The sequence below is a fragment of the Aspergillus brasiliensis genome (genome assembly GCF_001889945.1).
Source record: "Aspergillus brasiliensis CBS 101740 unplaced genomic scaffold ASPBRscaffold_17, whole genome shotgun sequence".
Taxonomy (NCBI): Eukaryota; Fungi; Ascomycota; class Eurotiomycetes; order Eurotiales; family Aspergillaceae; genus Aspergillus; species Aspergillus brasiliensis.
In genome coordinates, this window is record NW_027137458.1 from 516,364 (window position 1) to 534,539 (window position 18,176).

Genomic DNA, 18,176 nt, shown 5'->3' on the forward strand with positions numbered 1-18,176 from the left:
ATCGACTGGATCCGGTGGCGTTGGGAGTGGAGATGGCGGTAAGCTGTCAGCATCAGCAGGTAGACTAGATGAAACTGACTACTCTCTATATGCAGTACCTCTTGTCAGCTTAGGAATGGCTGTATGGAAAGTGGTGACGAAAGAGCACGATAGAATTGTGGTATTTGTCTGAGAAGAACCGGATTTCTTTTGGAATGGGGAAGCCTCCGCATTGTATTTCAGTCAAAGACATAGCTGTTCATGAAGCAGGGAACATCATGCTGGAAAGTATGCAGTAGACGCGAAGTTTTGTTGATTGCTATGTATTATCGTGCAATGCTTCAGGACATCCCATATATAAGCGTTGATATACAACCTGAGGGATAAAAATATAGGTCTTGAGCTGGATATTGAAATAAGTACACTTTACGTATCTTATATCTGATCTCATGGAGGGGTAGGAATTTTTCATTTGTATTGCTCGATCTACTATGATGCTAGCAAATGCGGATTATTGGGCTGCTACTAAAGCTATGGTTAATGGCGCATAGCACAAAGTCGAAAAAGGAAGAACCGACTATGTAAAATGCGAAGCAGCTAGTACCAAATCATCATCTCTCTATGATTCTGAACATCCTCCTGGGCAGTTCCTCAGGATGATAGCGTCATATCAAGAGATACCTCTATTCTGATAGATCATCATCTTGTTTCCACCAGTCTATTCCTCAGGCCGTTTCAGTGTACCTTGACCGGCGGACCGTACACGTAATTAGTCCCAGCCGATCCAATTTGCCGTGGATCATTGATAAGTTCTCCTTTGAGACCGGCTCCACTGGCGATTCCATAGTCAATGCCTTGAGAATATCACACTGGAGAACGTGAGGGATACATTTCCCTTCCGATGCCTGTCTCGCACACCTCTCGAAAACAGCGCGGTTTATCCAGTTTACCACAACATCCCAATTCTCTTCCTTTTCTACAAGCTTTGCCCACAGTGGAAGGTACACAGCCGGATAAATGTGAACCACTCCCAACGCCAGTGCGCCCCAGACCCTAGCCAGTTTGCCAATAGCTTTGTCCGTTTCATCGACAGATAAGATTTCCAAATCCCACGCTTCAGTATAGTAATCATCAAGGCCCATGAGCTGAATAGCGTGAGAAGCCTTGCTTTTCAGCTTTAGCGCTTCAGTATCCAGATCTTTCGCTAGAGCAGTGGCCAGCCGATAGTAATCGAGGTAGCGCTTGTATATTTCCTCTTCGTCACAGCTGCTTCTCCAAGCCGCCGAGTACATGACCACGTGGCGAAAATGGGTCATGACATCTTCGAACCAAGCTCGGATGTGGTCGACTGGAGCTATGGTGTTAGATCCAGCATCGGTATTCACATTATCCAGCAGCCCAGGTAGTTCATCTGAAGGAGCAGGACTTGGTCTGTGTTGTCGTGCAGGTTTCTTTCTTCCCGAATTAGCTTCATCCTTGATGCGCTTGGTTTTGTGGGTCTTTGCGCCTGCTTCTTGGCGTTTTCTCTTCATGCCATTTTCAGCGACTTCAGAAGGCATTGTTGGTAGTAGTTGTCAGGGTCTGGTTTGATAAGAGACGGTGTTTCTGTCGTGGTGTCGCTGGGGAAGCTTGTGTGGATATATTTGAGGGGAGAGAGTTAGACCTGATGCTGGAGATGGAGAAGGGAGAGAGGAGAAGCAGGAAAACTGGGGTATTTATAGGCCATGGAAACCTAAGGCTTCCCCTGGTTACCTCACCTGATGGTCAGTATACCCTCAGTGGGATGACCTGGCTCTCACTTTCCTTGTTGCAATCGATCATAATGTTCGTGGTGTTATTCTCAGCCTCACTTTTGTCTCTTTTACTTCTCTCTTATCTTGACTTCAGTCGTAAAAGTAGTTCCTAACCCAATAAACAGACCTGCACCTTATCAGATGCATCACAGTTACATACTTACCACATCGTAGTACAATATCCAACACTCTACTCAACATCCGTCTTCGACATAACCCCCTCCCACTCCCCCCACACCTTCATCAACTCCTCCCGACTATTCCTCACAATCCCAAACGTATCCGACCCCACCGGCAACCTCAACGGCAACTCCAACCCCTGACACCTCCCCTCCCCCCTCACAGCCTCCACCACCAACTCCGCCCCCTTCCTCGGATCCCCCGGCTGATTCCCATTCCAGCCCAAACACCCCTCATAAACCTCCTGATTCATCTGCTCATAATCCTTCAACTGACCCGGATTCCGATTCTGCATTACCCCAGGGGCCATGACCTGCGTGCGGAAATGGCCGTAGGTCAGAATCGACACCCGGATATTGAACGGGGCGACTTCCATCGCGAGCGGCGGCGCCATCGCCTCGATGAGACCCTTCGGACCGACGTAGGGTCCTGCGCAGGGGACGCCGTAGTAGGTGCCGACGGAGCCGGAGAAGAGGATAGTGCCGGTTTTGCGGGCGCGCATGTGGGGGAGGAGGGCGCGGGTGAGAGTGAAGGGGCTGAGGGCGTTGATGCGGAGGGCGTTGATGAGGAAGTCCTCTCTATTTATTGAATCGAATCAGTACGAAGTACTGATGAGAGGCTGGCTGCTTGAAGTAGTAAGGTAGAGAATGTAGGGACGTACGTCATCTCTTCGAATGTGGACATGTCGATGTATCCTGCGTTGTTGACGAGGACATCGATGGGTCCGTATTTATCCCAGATATCTTGGGCTTGTCTTTTGATTTCTGCTTCTGGGGATGCCATGTCCAGTTCGTAGACGGCGGCACCGGCTTCTTTGAGCGATGAGAGGCGCTCGGTACCGCTGATGCCTTTGCTGCCGCGGGCGGTGGCGATGGCTTTGTCGCCCTGTTGGTATGCATCAGCTTGTCAAATGTCTCACTTTGTCACGGAGTAGCTCTTGTGTAGAGGAACTTACCTTGGCGAGGATAGCCCGCACCAAGGCCTCCCCTAGGCCTGAGGAGCAGCCGGTGACAAGCCAGGTGAGTTGATGTTCGGTCATGATTCTAGCGAGAGATCGAGGAGTTCAGACAGTGTGAAAGATAAGATGAATTCTTCAGCCTCAGTCTGTCTCACTCGTCTTATATATATGGTGGGAACCCATTTAGTAAACCCCACTACTAGCTTGAATAATCTTCGACCTAAGCAGATAGTCCTCCGGAAGCGGGAAGCCAATTGGTAGATAAAGTTAGGGCCGCCTCTGGATACGAATCCCCACCGTTAGGTTGGGCTGGGCGCCTGAGATCGGGCCCTGGATGCTGATTGCATGTGTGTGTGTTTAGATTAATGCAGGGTCTGGTTATGCAACGACGATAATTAACCTCTTGATAGATGACGTCAGCACTAACCAGGGAAAAGATGTAAAACACCATGGCTGTTGAGTTCATTGTAATCAGTCTGGGTCGGGCCGAGGTCAATCAGCTCCACCAATCTATCCTTTCTTACTATAATAAGAGACTGACTGGAAAAGCTAGCTAGGTTGCTCGGGGTGAAAAAGATGCTCTATAATCATGCAAAATGAGGTATCTATTTGCAAGCAATCTGTGTCAAGTGCTAATGAAAGAAGTCAGGTATCAACAGAATATCGCAGGAATATACAACCACAACCCAACCCCAGCCAGCCAGCCAGCTAGTCACAAACCCATCCATATACCTTAAACATCAACGAAGAAAGTAACCAGTAGTGAGAATGGAATGTATCACTCCACAATCTCAAACTTGACATCCCTCTCCACCCCAAACGTCTCCTTCCAATCCTCCCACAACCTCGTCAACTCCTGCACATACATCTCATGCAACCGATCCACATACTTCTCATCCATATCCCACCTCTGCTGCACCACCTCAATCGGCTTCCCCACCACAACATTCAGCGGCTTCCTATACGGACAAAACAGGCCGAACCGGCCCTTCGAAAACGCAACCCGATGACCGACCACAAACTCCCACACCTTGGCCACTAATCCCAGCGAGGACGACGACTTCGTATCAATCAGATCAAACAACTCGTTCTCTCCGAACGCAATTACAGGAACTAAATCCGCCCCGGTCTCGACGGCCACGCGGACAAACCCCTTGCGGATCTTGATCACAATTCCCATGGTGCCGGGCTTGGCGATGTTATACTCGCGGCTCCCGCCGACGGTGATGGCGATGGAGCGGCCCATGCCTCGCTCGTCGTGACCGCCGCGAGTGAGGTGTTTGATGCATGAGGTGCGGGAGACGCCACTGGCTCCTGTGGCGAGGAGGTATTCTCTCTGGAAGGGCTGGTAGAAGCAGTCGTCTTTGATGAGCAGGGTGTTAGTGAGACCGGGGAAGAGGGAGGAGAACCCAACGCCATCGGCGGCAAAGGCGTCAATTGCTCCGCGCAGAGCGATGCCGTGTGGGTGGTAGCCGAAGATGTATTTCCGTCTGGGAGATAAGGGAGCAGAGCGGTAGAGGGTAAGAGGGAAGTAGGAGGCAAAGGTCTTCCAGATGAAGGAGGTGCGGAAGGTGTCGTTGCGGTAGGGCAAGGTGCCCGATTTATGGGCCTTGGAGAAGTATTTGACGTAGATGATGTAGAGGAGGACGAGCAGACGGAGACGGGGGACCAGGAGGAGCGAGTAGCCCAGTAGAGGGAGGTGGAACCAGGTGGTGCAGAGGAGGGTCATGAGGATGGATTCGGCGATGTCAGTTAGGAAGGGTCTGTTGGTTGGTTAGATGAGTGGAATTACTTGGGAGAGCGGGGAAATGGCTCACTTGGATGCGCCTTTGCCTTCAGTTTTGGGCATCTGCGCCGTTTGAAGGGTCATTCCAGCACGATTCTTGATCTCATACAGTGGTGGAAGATTCTCTGGGTCAGCTTCAGGGATGTGGATGGCTGTCGCCTTCTCCGGGTTGCGTGCCAACTCTGCGATCTTCTCTGCTGCGGCGACCCGACCTTCTTTCTTGCAGAGCTTGGCAATTTCTGCTGCCTTCTCTTTGTAAGAGCGATTACTCATGACCTTCAGCAGGCCCTTGCTCAGCTCCTTTGCGCTGATGTTGGGCGCCCGGCTCTTGTTGCCGTAGACTCCAATGCCTAGCCATTCGGCTCGAGCAGCATTCTCGTAGCAGTCTTGCCAGGCGGGAAGGACGATGTGGGGGACGCCATTTCTATGCAGGTTAGTAGACGGTTCAAAGTATGGAAGAGAAGTAGCTTACTGAATAGCTTCGTACCACGAGTTGGCACCGCCGTGGTGGACGGAGCAGACAATCTGTCCTGTTTGCAACATGGCCATGGGCTCGACTTCAAACCACGGACGGATCAGCACGCTGCCCTCATCGGTCTCTTTTTTCAGCGGCTCGATAGAACGGCTATAGATGTCGTCCTCATCATGTGGGTGCTTGGGTAGCTTCCACAGAATCTGCACCTTCTCGCCCTTCCAGGCGTTAAGAAACCCCTTCAGGCCAGTTGCAATCTCCTCAGCGACCTTAGGATCTGGGGCATACAAGGTTCCGAGATTAACAAGGATAGTCGGAGCTTGCTTCAACCACTTGTGCATCTGCGGGTCCTGCTTCTCGACGGAAGCGGTGGGTAGAAGGATCGGCCCGGCCGGGAGGATGTTTTCTGGCATCTTGCTGAATGGCCAGTCCAGCTCCTTCAGGCCAGGCGAGATGTGGTAGCGGTCCGGACGCCAGACATCGGCAAACGGGAAGCGACCGTGGATCTTGTGCTTGATGCGCCATTCACGGATCTCGCGACGTCGTCCACTGCCGTGGTACATCTTGGCCGTCTTGAGGACAGCCATGATGTTGAGGGGGATGAGATGCCAGGGGATGGGGTAGGGGAAACCAGTTCCAGGTCTGATTCTATCAGCAACTGTTGGTTAAACACTAGGGAGAAGAGTCTTACAGAGGATACTTCCACAGAGCAGCCGAGTTGGGTTGCATACCCAGCACAATGTGACTCAGGGAGGTGGTGTTGATCAGGATGGCAGTATAGCCAGTGTTGTAGGCAGCGTCTCGGCCTTGCAGAAAGAAGAAGTCAATAGCGATAGTCGATGGCTTGACTTCCTGGATGATCTCGACACAGCTCTCATAGATATCGACATACTCCTCCTCCGTCCACCCCCAGATATCCTCACACAACGACTGAAAGCCCAGCACGGCCCCATGGTAGCCCGGGGGATGAAAGGCACCACGCTTGCCCGTGCGGATGAAGACATCCGTGTTGGAGGGACCTCTCACAGGGTGGAAGTGAATACGCGACCGGAAGGACTCGTCATAAGCAGATGCGTTGTCTGCCAAAAGTTTCTCCACCCGGCGCTCAAGGACTGGGAATGAGCCAATATGGACCTCAACGTCTCCTTGGACGAGGAGCTCGTGCGTGATTGCCAAGATGATGTTCGTTTGACCATGTTCACTGTTGGCCAGAAAGAGGACTTTGGTGGGTTGTTTGGACATGATAGAAAAAAAAAGAATTACACTCAATGTCAGCCCGGCTGGTTGAGTAGTCAATTATAAGGGAAAAGAAAAAGGTTCAAGGTACAACGATTGGGGGAAGCTTTTGAAAAGATGCTTCGCAAAGATGGTGAACGAATGACAAGAGACGGATGGATGGACGAAACCGCCGTGAAACAGATGGACCCTGACCGTACTTAAGGCACCTTCAGGGTCCGCGACAAGGACCCTTTTAAACTGGTGACCTGGTGATACCTGCTGACTCCGCAATGTTTGTGGTTAATTGAGATAGGAGGTGCTTGGCGGAGGCATTGAGAATTCGCCCAAAATTGAGAAAATTGGGAAGGGCGCCGGCGGAGTTTCAAGCAACGCGACCACAAAATCTGGGGGATTAGCTCCAACCCTAATCCCATCAGACAATCCTCCTCCCATCCATGGTTCCACGTCGCATCAGGATCGGCATGGAAGGGCCACACTGTCTGGATGGATCTTCTGGTTCGATCAAGCCCTCAGATCATCCTGAGATAACGGGGACTCTCCCGAGGAATTACCACGAATGGAACCTAATCCGACAAGGTTAAATGAGGGCAACTGAAAAACAACTAAAAACACACTGGCGGAGTTCCCAACCATCCATCGGCAGCCCCCTGTTGTCCTGCATGCCGGTTCCAGCATGGGAGACTAGAGCATTGAGCAAGGCGGATGGAGAAAGGAGAACCAGAGCGGATCCCAACAGACCAGAGCCCTCATCCTCCGCATGGCGACAGTCGGCCAGATCATAAATAGACCAAGTCTGAACTCTCCTGCTGCTGCTGTTTGACCAGATCCAACTTTCACTCTCTCGTTTCACTCGTCAACATGGTGTTTGCGATGGCCTTGCCTTCGGGCCAAATGCCCGAGATTAACCCTAGCAACCTGTCCCTGCCGGTCATGGCGGTTGTCATTGTATGTCCTGCATGCACCTGGTGTGAGAGTGTTGGCTAATTGTTAGGTCCCCTGGATATTCATTCTTTTGATCAAGTTCCTCCCAAAGGGACCTACCATTAAGGGTGTCCCGGGCTCGTTCCTCGATCTCTTTTGCTGTGGCGTACGTTGAGCACCCGACTGGAAGTATTGACCCTCTAACGACTTCCAGATTGCTACCAAGATCAACTTTGTCACTGGACGGAGTGCGCATTACTTTAACTCTCTCCATATGTCATACGGTATGCCCTTCCTGCCAGTGCATTTATCATATAGCTGCTAACTTGAGCAGGAAAAATCGTCAGATTCGCCCCTGGACAAGCCACCACCAACACCATCAAAGGTCTTCGCAACATCTACGGCGCCGGGTCTGGCAAAGGCAGCACCTTTCTCAAGACCGGCTTCTACAAGGGAATCTCTCGTCGCAACATCTTCACGGCCAGTGATCCGGTCTACCATGCCTCGGTCCGGAAGCTGTTCAACCCCTCCATGACGCCCAACAGCATGCAGGCTCATGCGAACGTGGTCCTGGAGTGTACCACGCGACTGCACGAGGTCATCAATGCCAGCTTAAAGAGCACCGACACCCTCAGTCTGAACCGGCTGCTTTACTGCCACTCTGTGGACACGGTCTCCGAGGTGCTCCTCGGCAAGTCCTTGGGCTGCCTGAAGCGAGGCAAGCCGTACTTCTGGACCGAGCAGCTCAGCCGCATCTTTTTCTGGGCCACCATCCGTGATCAGTTCGCTGGGTCTGGCGTACCCACGATGATCAAGATGATGCTGCGCTACCTGATCCGCAAGGGCGTCCGCTCTCGTGCAGAGCAGGCTCGGATGCGACTCATCAACGAGTAAGCGGATTCCCACCGTAGCGTGTTTGACACAAACGCTAATGCAACTTACAGACAGTTGACTGCATCCCACAATCGCCGTGACATCATGGTCGAAGTGATGGAGAGAGCCGGCACCAGTGACCTGCCCGTGTCCGAAATTGCAGAGAATTTCTCAGCCATCATGCTGGCGGGCTTCCACACCACTCAGAACGCGCTCTGTGCCACCATCTACTTTGTCCTGACACACCCGGAGGCCCATGCCAAGCTGATCAGCGAACTGCAATCGGCGTTCACCTCCCCCGACGATGTCTCTGGCGATGTCGCTGCGAACTTGCCCTACCTGAATGCCATTATCACGGAGTCCCTCCGTCTGTACCCACCAGTGCCACTGGGAGGCCCGCGCGTTTCACCGGGCGCCTACGTTGATGGGACGTACATTCCCGCCGGGGTAAGTGGCCTGACATGACCTACCGAGTACTCAAAAATTGAGTTTGCTGACCAGCCCATCTGTCACAGACCGAGATTTGCACCTCCTTGTTTGCGCTGCATCACAATCCAGAATACTTCAACGAACCATATGAGTTTATCCCCGAGCGGTGGACCGACCCCGAATCCACCGACAAGAAGGAGGCTGTTCAGCCCTTCCTGGTGGGAAGCCGGTCCTGCGTGGCCAAGTACTTTGCGAAACAGATGATGCAACTGACTCTGGCGTCATTCTTCCTGGAGTACGAGGCCGAGTACATTGGCCCGGTGAAAGATTGGCAGCGGGAGAGTCGCTGTTACGCCTTCTGGGAGGTGCCCGATTTGAAGCTGAAGCTCCGGAAGCGCGAGGCTATCTAATTTGGTTCCAACTTGATTCTTTCTTTGACGAAAATTTCCTTCATCCTTACACTCTTTCCCTTCTTTTTCTTCACTATTCCCTTCACTTCACCTTCTTTCATTTACACTGTGTGACCTTAAGATTCGATGTTATACCCAGATTAAAGTTTTGGTGCAACACCATAGTTTCCAATATACAATCCGGAAAGAACAAATTTTTAAAGTTTTCATCCGAGGAATCTGATCCATCCAACCGAGGCTTCTTACAAAGTAGTTAGTTAGTAATTAGCTAAGTAATTAGTAGTTAGCTTAAGCAAAATGCTTAGACCAGTCCAAACGGGGTCCAATGGCATCTGCCAGTCACAACGACTTCAAACGGCGGCGCGGGACCCAATTTTGAGGCAACTCACAACTCAACCCCAGTTTCACCAGCCAGCCCACTCCCCGACACAAGCACACACCAGCCGGTAGAATTGACAGAATGGGGGTGTAATATCCGACATATGGATCTGCGGCTGAAAACGTTGAGGTTTCAAACATTGGGTGCAGCATGCCAGCAACACACATGGTTATCTCGCAGCCCTAATATTGGGTTTCTTGTCTATGTGCCTGACGATCCCCGTTCGGCTTGAAACGCTGGTTCCCACACGGGCCATGTTAACCCTGGTTAACCCATCTTTGGTCTTTTGTGATTGATTAGAGTTCTTGCAAGTTTACTACGAACTTCTTGTGCCGGTGGTTGGGTGGTGGAATTGGGGAATAAGGATGGTCGTGATCTGCTGGGGTTCCGTGGGATTCGCTGCGGTTCATTTCGGGTGGTGTTTACCATTTCTTGAGGTTTCAAGTATAGGGGTTTCTGCTTTCTTGTTTTCTGGTTTCTCGGGGGGTTCTATGACTTGTTTCTGTGAATGTGACGGATTGATTTGATGTGTTTTGTTTCCGATTGACTTTCTGACTGAGTGAGCATTTCTGTTGGGCTTGGACTGATCCATTCGCTCTGTTACCTCTTGTCTTGTTTGTTTCTGTCTGTTGCTTGTTACTGCTACACTAATAGTAATGTCCACTTGATGGCGTATGCGTGGTAGTCACCATCTGTCGACATCATGAAGTGGAAGGAGGACATATGTCTGGAAGAACTTCCTAAGGTGAGTGCACTATCCTTATGCTATCTATCACTCGCAGTTCAACTGACAAACGATAAAGTCACCAGGCACAGATAGCACCGCCATCTCCCTGTCCGATGTCGAGAAGGAAATCCTCGACAAACAGCTGAATGCACCTGCATCCCAGCCGGGCTTCTTTGGTATCTACCGGTATGCCAGGCGCTTGGACATCTTCCTCATCATCCTCAGCTCGGTCGCATCCATAGCTGGAGGGGCTGCTCTGCCGTTGTTCACTGTGAGTGAATCACGATCTATATACTGTTAAAGTTGTCAATGTTCTAACGATGATAGGTCCTCTTCGGCAACCTCACCTCCACCTTCCAAGACATCGTCGCAGGCACCATCACCTACGAGCACTTTCACAACGAACTCAACCGATACGTCGTCTACTTCATCTACCTCGCCGTGGCAGAGTTTCTCACCATTTACATCGCGACCGCGGGCTTCATCTACACCGGCGACCATGTCGTCCAGCGCATCCGCGTGGAATACCTGCGCGCCATCCTGCGCCAGAACATCGCCTTCTTCGATAACCTTGGAGCGGGTGAAATCACCACCCGGATCACGGCCGACACAAACCTGATCCAGGATGGAATCTCCGAGAAGGTCGGCCTGGCGCTGACTGGACTATCTACATTTGCTACGGCATTCATCATCGCCTATATCAAGTTCTGGAAGCTGGCCTTGATCTGTAGTGCTACTCTCGTTGCCCTACTGGTTATTATGGGCGGAGGGTCCATGTTCACCATGGTGTATAGCAAGAGATCGCTCGACTGTCAGGGTCGTTGCGGTAGCTTTGCCGAGGATATTCTCGATTCCGTGAGGACAGTGGTGGCCTTTGATGCTCAGAACGTGCTGGCTGCGAAGTACGACGCCCATTTGTTGGAGTCTGAGGGACCTGCTAGAAAGGCACAAATCACTTTCGCCATCATGGTGGGTGCGCTGCTCTCCTGTATCCATCTGAACTATGGATTGGGCTTCTGGCGCGGGAGTATCTTCCTCGTGCATGGAGATAGTGGCGTTCAGGCGGGTGATATCCTCACCATTCTCATGTCCATCATGCTAGGATCGTACCACTTGGGGAACGTGGCTCCGAATACCCAGGCTATCTCCAATGCCGTGGCCGCAGCATCAAAGCTGTACAGCACCATTGACAGACCGTCCCCTCTGGATGCGTCGTCGGATAAGGGTCTGAAGTTGGGACACATCAAGGGCAACATCGTTCTGCAGAACATCAGACATGTGTATCCCTCGCGGCCTGAGGTTATTGTCGCCAATGATTTGAGTGTCTACATCCCAGCTGGTAAGACGACAGCATTTGTCGGGCCCTCGGGATCTGGCAAAAGTACTGTGATCGGGCTGATCGAGCGGTTCTACAATCCTGTCGCAGGACGGATTACTCTCGACGGACATGACCTGCAGAACTTGAACCTGCGCTGGCTGCGACAGCAGGTATCTTTAGTAGGGCAAGAGCCTCGACTCTTCTCGACAACAATCTACGAGAACATCAAGTTCGGGCTGATCGGGTCCGACTTTGAGAATGAGACCGAGGTACAGATCACGAAGCGGATTCACGATGCTGCTCGCATGGCCAATGCGCACGACTTCATCATGGCCCTTCCGGCTCGGTACGAAACCAACATCGGGTCGTTCTCGCTGTCTGGTGGCCAGAAGCAGCGTATAGCCATTGCACGAGCGATTGTTAAGGACCCTCGTCTGCTGCTACTCGACGAAGCGACTTCAGCGCTGGACGCAAAGTCAGAGGAAATCGTGCAGTCGGCGCTGGATAAGGCTACCAAGGGCCGTACGACCATTGTCATTGCACATCGCCTCTCTACCATCAAAGATGCTCACAACATTGTCGTCCTCGTCAATGGCCATATCGTCGAGCAAGGACCACATGCAGAGCTCATGGACCGGAGAGGCGTCTACTGCGACATGGTCGAAGCCCAGCAGATCAAACAGCGGGAAAAGAAGCGGCACGAGTCGATGACATTCTTCTTCGAAGACGACTATGCCACCTATCCCCTGGATGATCAGGATGTAAGCGATGACGGCTCCGAAATTGGGCTCAAGTCCGGCAGCAAACACCGCCGCCGTCGCACCCGAATGTCCATGTTCATTCCACCCCTGCCAACGAAAGTCAAGCAGACATTCTCTCTCTGGTCGCTATTCAAGTTCCTAGCATCGTTCAACCGTCCCGAATGGCCGATCATGTTTCTAGGTCTCTGTGCGTCTATCGTCGCAGGTGGCATCCAGCCCTCTCAGGCTGTCCTCTTCGCCAAAGCCGTCAGCACCCTCAGCCTCCCGCCCTTTGAATACCACAAACTGCGCCACGACGCCAATTTCTGGTCCCTCATGTTCCTCATGATGGGCATGATCACCCTCTGCATCTACAGTCTCCAGGGGACCCTCTTCGCCTACAGCTCCGAGCGCATGATCTTCCGCGCTCGCAGCCAAGCCTTCCGCGTCATGCTCAACAAAGACATTTCCTTCTTCGACCGTGAGGAAAACACCACCGGAGCACTAACCTCCACGCTGGGCGCCGAAACCAAGCAACTCGCCGGCATCAGCGGCGTCACACTAGGCACTATCCTCATCGTGTCCGTCAACCTCGCCGCGTCCCTGGTTGTGGCCCTCGCAATGGGCTGGAAACTTGCCCTGGTGTGCATCTCCGCCGTCCCCGTCCTCCTCGCCTGCGGCTTCATCCGCGTCTGGATGCTCGACAAGATCCAGCGGCGCGCTAAAACGGCGTACCAGAAATCCGCCAGTTCCGCTTGTGAGGCCGCCTCGGCTATCCGCACGGTCGCTTCCTTGACTATGGAGCCGGAGGTACTCCAATCCTACGAGTCGCAGCTCCATACCCAGCTGCGAAGCGACATCTTCCCTATCATCAAGTCCTCCGCCCTATATGCTAGTTCCCAAGCCCTACCATTTCTATGCATGGCTCTGGGATTCTGGTACGGCGGCACTCTCTTAGGAAAGGGCGACTACTCCCTCTTCCAGTTCTACGTCTGCTTCAGCGAAGTCATCTTCGGCGCGCAGGCCGCAGGGACCATCTTCTCCCACGCCCCGGATATGGGCAAGGCCAAGAACGCGGCAGTGGAGTTCAAAAAGCTCTTTCGCAATAACAACTCCGCCGCTGCGTCTGCCATCAATAGCTACCGATACGGGCCGCCTGTCCATGTGGCCTCCATGCAGGGGGAGGTGGAATTCCGCGACGTGTCCTTCCGGTATCCTACGCGTCTGGAACAGCCTGTGCTACGCCATTTGAATCTCACCGTGAAGCCCGGGCAATATGTTGCTCTAGTGGGGTCGAGTGGTAGTGGGAAGAGTACGATTGTTGCGCTATTGGAGCGGTTCTATGAGGCGCAGGTGGGCGAGATATATATTGATGGACGTAACATCAAAGCGTTGGATAAGAAGTCGTATCGCAGTCATCTGGCGCTGGTCAGTCAGGAGCCGTCGCTGTTTCATGGTACGATTCGGGAGAATATTCTCCTGGGTTGTACGGATAAGGAGCATGTGTCGGAGGATATGGTGGTTAGGGCGTGCAGGGATGCGAATATTTATGATTTTATCATGTCGTTGCCGTGAGTCCTCACTCCTTATTCTTGTGGTATGAATGCGGTTACTGATGATAACAGACAAGGATTTGACACCCTCGTCGGCAACAAGGGAGGAATGCTCTCTGGTGGTCAGAAACAGCGAATTGCGATTGCGAGAGCGTTGATTCGGAACCCCCGTATTCTATTGTTAGATGAGGCGACGTCAGCGCTGGATTCCGAGTCGGAGAAGGTGGTGCAGGCTGCGCTGGACGCAGCGGCGAAGGGAAGAACCACTATCGCAGTGGCACATCGGTTGAGTACGATTCAACGGGCGGATATGATCTATTTCTTGGAACAGGGAGAGGTGATTGAATGTGGGACGCATAAGGAGTTGTTGCGGAGGAGGGGACGGTATTATGAGATGGTGAACTTGCAGACTTTGAGGTGATGATACCAGCCACTTGGTGGATATTTCATGGGGTATGTGATGGCGTTAATGGTAATGTATATTAATGGTGTATGGTATTCATCTAACGGGAAGCTGTATATATTTGAAGGAGTAATAAAGGCAATTGTTTGTATCTCCTCGGCGATACCACCGGAGATAAGATAAGAACCTATCTTCCACTATACCATATTGGTAGTAGCGTCTACTGCATCCGGCTAGTGCGGGGTGCTTACCTCAGCCACCCAATCGAGCCCGACTTTTTTTAATTTCAAATAATTTGCATCAAATTCCCCCGCAACTTCCCCCTCCATCCCCAAGTCTATCCTCAAATTCCTCCCTCCTCCACGCCCACACCATCACAATGGCTCTCCCCGCCTACAAGACCAGCTTCCTGGAGTCCTGCCTGTCGGCCAATGTGCTGACCTTTGGCACCTTCACCCTGAAGTCGGGTCGCCGTACGTCCCTTCACTCTAATACCGTACCTATGATAAGAAGTAATTAACTAATGGGTATAGACTCCCCTTACTTCTTCAACGCCGGCATCTTCAACACCGCCTCTCTCCTCTCCGCTCTCTCCACCGCATACGCCCACACCATCATCACCTTCCTCGCCGAGAACCCTTCCATTCCCAAGCCCGACGTCATCTTCGGGTACACTCTCTTCCCCATTCCCCTCAACAAACCTTTGAAAAACTAACAAATTAAATAAAAATATAGCCCCGCATACAAAGGCATCCCTCTCGCCTGCGCTACTCTCCTCGAACTCAACCGCATCGACCCCGCCACCTGGGGCAGCGTGTCCTACAGCTACAACCGCAAAGAAGCCAAAGACCACGGCGAGGGCGGCAACATCGTCGGTGCCGCTCTGAAGGGCAAGACCGTGCTGGTGATCGATGATGTGATCACGGCCGGTACTGCCATGCGCGAGACCCTCAACCTCGTCGCGAAGGAGGGCGGCAAGGTCGTCGGGTTCACGGTGGCTCTGGACCGCTTGGAGAAGATGCCTGGACCCAAGGACGAGAATGGTGTCGAGGATGATGCGCCGAGAATGAGCGCGATGGGTCAGATCCGCAAGGAGTATGGTGTGCCGACCACGAGTATTGTCACCCTCGATGATTTGATCAAGTTGATGCAGGCGAAGGGCAATGAGGCCGATATGAAGAGGTTGGAGGAGTATCGGGCTAAGTATCAGGCTAGTGATTAGACTATTCTTTTTGGGTGGTTGTGAGAGGTTAGGTACTACCTCTAGGCGTAGGGATAACTATTTGATGGGTGTCATGAATTGGGTTTAGCCAGTACACGTAGGAATGAAAGCTGTATAGTGGCTTACTTGCCTATGACAACGGCAGGATACATTCGGCCCGTGTCTTGATCCTCGGTTTCAAGTTCAACCAATCATCTTCTCGGAGCTACGCTGGTTTATTCCTCACAGGATTCTGTTCGGAGTTTTCTCGAATCTGCTCAGCTGTTTTGCTGCTGCTGGGTCGGCAAATACTCGGTACCGAGACATCGCCGAGATGCCGATTGACGCATCCCTGGTTATCAGGCACGTTCTGGACTGCTGGAATCGGGATCAGATCTGCTTATTGCGCGATTAAGTATCCCGTTCCAGTTGATTTCATGGTACTGCAGGATTTTTTCTGATAAGAGATGACGTGTTTTGATGCAATGCTGTTCCTGCAGGGAGGATTGACTCGGAGCCGCGTGCCGTGCAACATCGTATACGGTCGTACTACAGCTGCTGCGGTTACCTGCTATATGCATATCTCCTATATGCGTTCGCGATTGATTTTGTTGGAGAAGGTATGCTGTGCAACCGCACTTCTGGAGAGGTCCAGGTATTCAGCTGTGGTGTGACAGGCACAGCTGCGGCTCCGGTATCAGCAGATGCAATCTGGAATATCTGCATTGCCCCTGACTAGTTAGCCATGTATTTCCTCCGAATGTCGGAGTCATCGTAAGGATTAAAAAAATTACATCGAAAGGATTGAGTGAAAAAAGTTTCTGCCTTTGCATGCAGCTAACTTTTTTATCAATTGCATCAGAACTAGCAGCCCAATGGCGGCACCGGCGATGGCTCGGCGTCGGAGATGGATCGGCGTGCCGTATACATCAAATCATCAACTCAAGTATATAAAGCCCTACAGTCCCAGTATTGTATATCATCAGCATCAGCTCAGCTCAGCTACAGACTACTATATTCATAGTATCCTATCCATACTTAATCCTAATCATCATGTCGTCAACAGACCCGGCCAATGGCCCATCCCATCATGCCCTATACAGGACAGAAACCAGACAGTCCCTCGAGAACCGCGGGATATCAGAAAAAGCACCCCCAACCGACTACAACTATCCCGATGTTGGACGAGAAGAAGACCCCGTCTTTCCAGAGGAGTACACCGTCGAGACAGACACCGGTCTCGTCCCTGAACGAACCCTCGAACAGATGCGCTCCCGTACATACTCGCATCACACCTCCGCCTCTGACATCGAAAAAGCCAAAGAACCAGCCGAATTCGTTACCTTCACCATCAACGACCCTGAAAACCCCTTTAACTGGTCCCGCACTTATCGCTGGTATGTCACGATGATCGCCTCCCTCCTCGTCGTCTGCATCGCCTACGGCTCGTCTATCGTCACCGGCGGCCTCGGCCTCATCGAAGAGAAATACCACGTCTCCCTCGAAGTCGCAACCCTCACCTGCTCCATCATGGTCTGCGGCTTCGCCGTCGGCCCTCTCCTCTGGTCCCCCCTCTCCGAAATCATCGGCCGCCGTCCCGTCTACATCATCTCCCTCGCCCTCTACACCATCTTCAACATCCCCTGCGCCCTCTCCCCCAACATCGGCGGCCTCCTCGTCTGCCGCTTCCTCTGCGGCGTCTTCTCCAGCTCCGGCCTCTCCCTCGCCGGCGGCACCATCGCCGACATCTGGAACCTCGAAGACCGCGGCATGGCCATCGCCTTCTTCGCCGCCGCCCCCTACTGCGGGCCCGTCATCGGCCCCATCGTCTGCGGCTGGATCACCGTCGGCGCGCACCGTCTCGACCTCTTCTTCTGGACCAACATGGCCTTCTGCGGCGTCGTGCTCATCCTCGTCGGCCTCATCCCGGAGACCTACGCCCCGGTGATCCTGAAACGCCGCGCCGCCCACCTCCGCAAAGAGACCGGAAACCCCAACATCATCACCGAGCAAGAGAAACACAAGCTCACCCTGAAGGATATCATCCGTACCAGCCTCATCCGTCCCATCACCATGATGGTGACGGAGCCCGTCCTCGACCTCATGTGCATGTACATCGTGCTCATCTACAGCATGCTCTACGCCTTCTTCTTCGCCTACCCGGTGATCTTCGGGAAACTGTACAATTACAACGACGGCCAAATCGGGCTGATGTTCATCCCCATTCTCATCGGTGCCGGGTTCTCCCTCCTCTTTACACCCCTCGTCGAGAAACATTTTCACCGCATCTGTCTCTCCCGTCCGCCTACCCCAGAAGATAGACTCATTGGTGCACTAATCGGCGCGCCATTCGTGCCCATCTCGCTGTTCATCCTCGGTGCTACATCATTCAAACATATTATCTGGGTTGGCCCAGCGTCCTCAGGAATCGCATTCGGATTCGGCATGGTCCTGTGCTATTACTCCGTGAATAACTACATCATCGATAGTTATCAGAAGTATGCGGCATCGGCGCTGGCTGCAAAGGTGTTTCTGAGATCGGGAGGTGGTGCGGCGTTCCCGTTGTTTATTACTCAGATGTATGATCGACTGGGGTTGCAGTGGGCGTCGTGGTTGTTGGCGTTTATTGGGGTGGGGATGGTGTTGATTCCGTATGTGTTCTATTTGTTTGGAGCGAGGTTGAGGGGGAAGCTGGGGAGGAAGGAGTAGATGTCGAGGTAGGGGATAGATGGGGAGTGGTGGTAATTATAGATTGCTAGATTCAAGATATATAGATAGATTAATGTGCTATTTCTCCTGTTCTTTGATTCTCTCT

General features: G+C 52.4%; 7 protein-coding genes across 7 annotated transcripts; 4 read left to right on the forward strand and 3 right to left on the reverse strand.

Annotated features, from left to right (window-relative positions):
* Positions 1-438: 438 nt before the first annotated feature.
* Positions 439-1,703, reverse strand: ASPBRDRAFT_48287 (uncharacterized protein). Its single transcript, XM_067626057.1, has one exon. The coding sequence runs from the start codon at positions 1,536-1,538 to the stop codon at positions 705-707; it is 834 nt and encodes a 277-aa protein (XP_067474483.1). The 5' UTR covers positions 1,539-1,703; the 3' UTR covers positions 439-704.
* Positions 1,688-3,021, reverse strand: ASPBRDRAFT_162311 (SDR family oxidoreductase). The gene is made up of 3 exons (XM_067619501.1): positions 2,908-3,021; positions 2,614-2,837; positions 1,688-2,530 (listed from the first exon to the last, which is right to left on the reverse strand). The coding sequence occupies exons 1-3, from the start codon at positions 2,989-2,991 to the stop codon at positions 1,963-1,965; spliced, it is 876 nt and encodes a 291-aa protein (XP_067474484.1). The 5' UTR covers positions 2,992-3,021; the 3' UTR covers positions 1,688-1,962.
* Positions 3,022-3,688: 667 nt separating this feature from the next.
* Positions 3,689-6,410, reverse strand: ASPBRDRAFT_34533 (Diacylglycerol acyltransferase family; the record flags this gene model as incomplete). The annotated part of the gene is made up of 4 exons (XM_067623253.1): positions 3,689-4,673; positions 4,728-5,120; positions 5,169-5,816; positions 5,860-6,410. The coding sequence occupies 4 exons, from the start codon at positions 6,408-6,410 to the stop codon at positions 3,689-3,691; spliced, it is 2,577 nt and encodes an 858-aa protein (XP_067474485.1).
* Positions 6,411-7,120: 710 nt separating this feature from the next.
* On the forward strand, positions 7,121-9,255 carry ASPBRDRAFT_162320 (cytochrome P450). Its single transcript, XM_067619502.1, has 6 exons — positions 7,121-7,352; positions 7,399-7,494; positions 7,543-7,612; positions 7,663-8,218; positions 8,273-8,648; positions 8,717-9,255. Exons 1-6 carry the CDS (start codon positions 7,266-7,268, stop codon positions 9,038-9,040), a joined length of 1,509 nt encoding a protein of 502 aa, XP_067474486.1. The 5' UTR covers positions 7,121-7,265; the 3' UTR covers positions 9,041-9,255.
* Positions 9,256-10,122: 867 nt separating this feature from the next.
* ASPBRDRAFT_200398 (putative ABC multidrug transporter) lies at positions 10,123-14,178 on the forward strand (the record flags this gene model as incomplete). The annotated part of the gene is made up of 4 exons (XM_067621431.1): positions 10,123-10,164; positions 10,223-10,417; positions 10,474-13,775; positions 13,830-14,178. 4 exons carry the CDS (start codon positions 10,123-10,125, stop codon positions 14,176-14,178), a joined length of 3,888 nt encoding a protein of 1,295 aa, XP_067474487.1.
* A 361-nt stretch (positions 14,179-14,539) lies between these two features.
* On the forward strand, positions 14,540-15,382 carry ASPBRDRAFT_136183 (orotate phosphoribosyltransferase; the record flags this gene model as incomplete). The annotated part of the gene is made up of 3 exons (XM_067618771.1): positions 14,540-14,633; positions 14,694-14,829; positions 14,896-15,382. The coding sequence occupies 3 exons, from the start codon at positions 14,540-14,542 to the stop codon at positions 15,380-15,382; spliced, it is 717 nt and encodes a 238-aa protein (XP_067474488.1).
* A 971-nt stretch (positions 15,383-16,353) lies between these two features.
* On the forward strand, positions 16,354-18,146 carry ASPBRDRAFT_48292 (MFS transporter). The gene has a single exon (XM_067626058.1). It carries the CDS (start codon positions 16,415-16,417, stop codon positions 18,068-18,070), a length of 1,656 nt encoding a protein of 551 aa, XP_067474489.1. The 5' UTR covers positions 16,354-16,414; the 3' UTR covers positions 18,071-18,146.
* Positions 18,147-18,176: the final 30 nt, after the last annotated feature.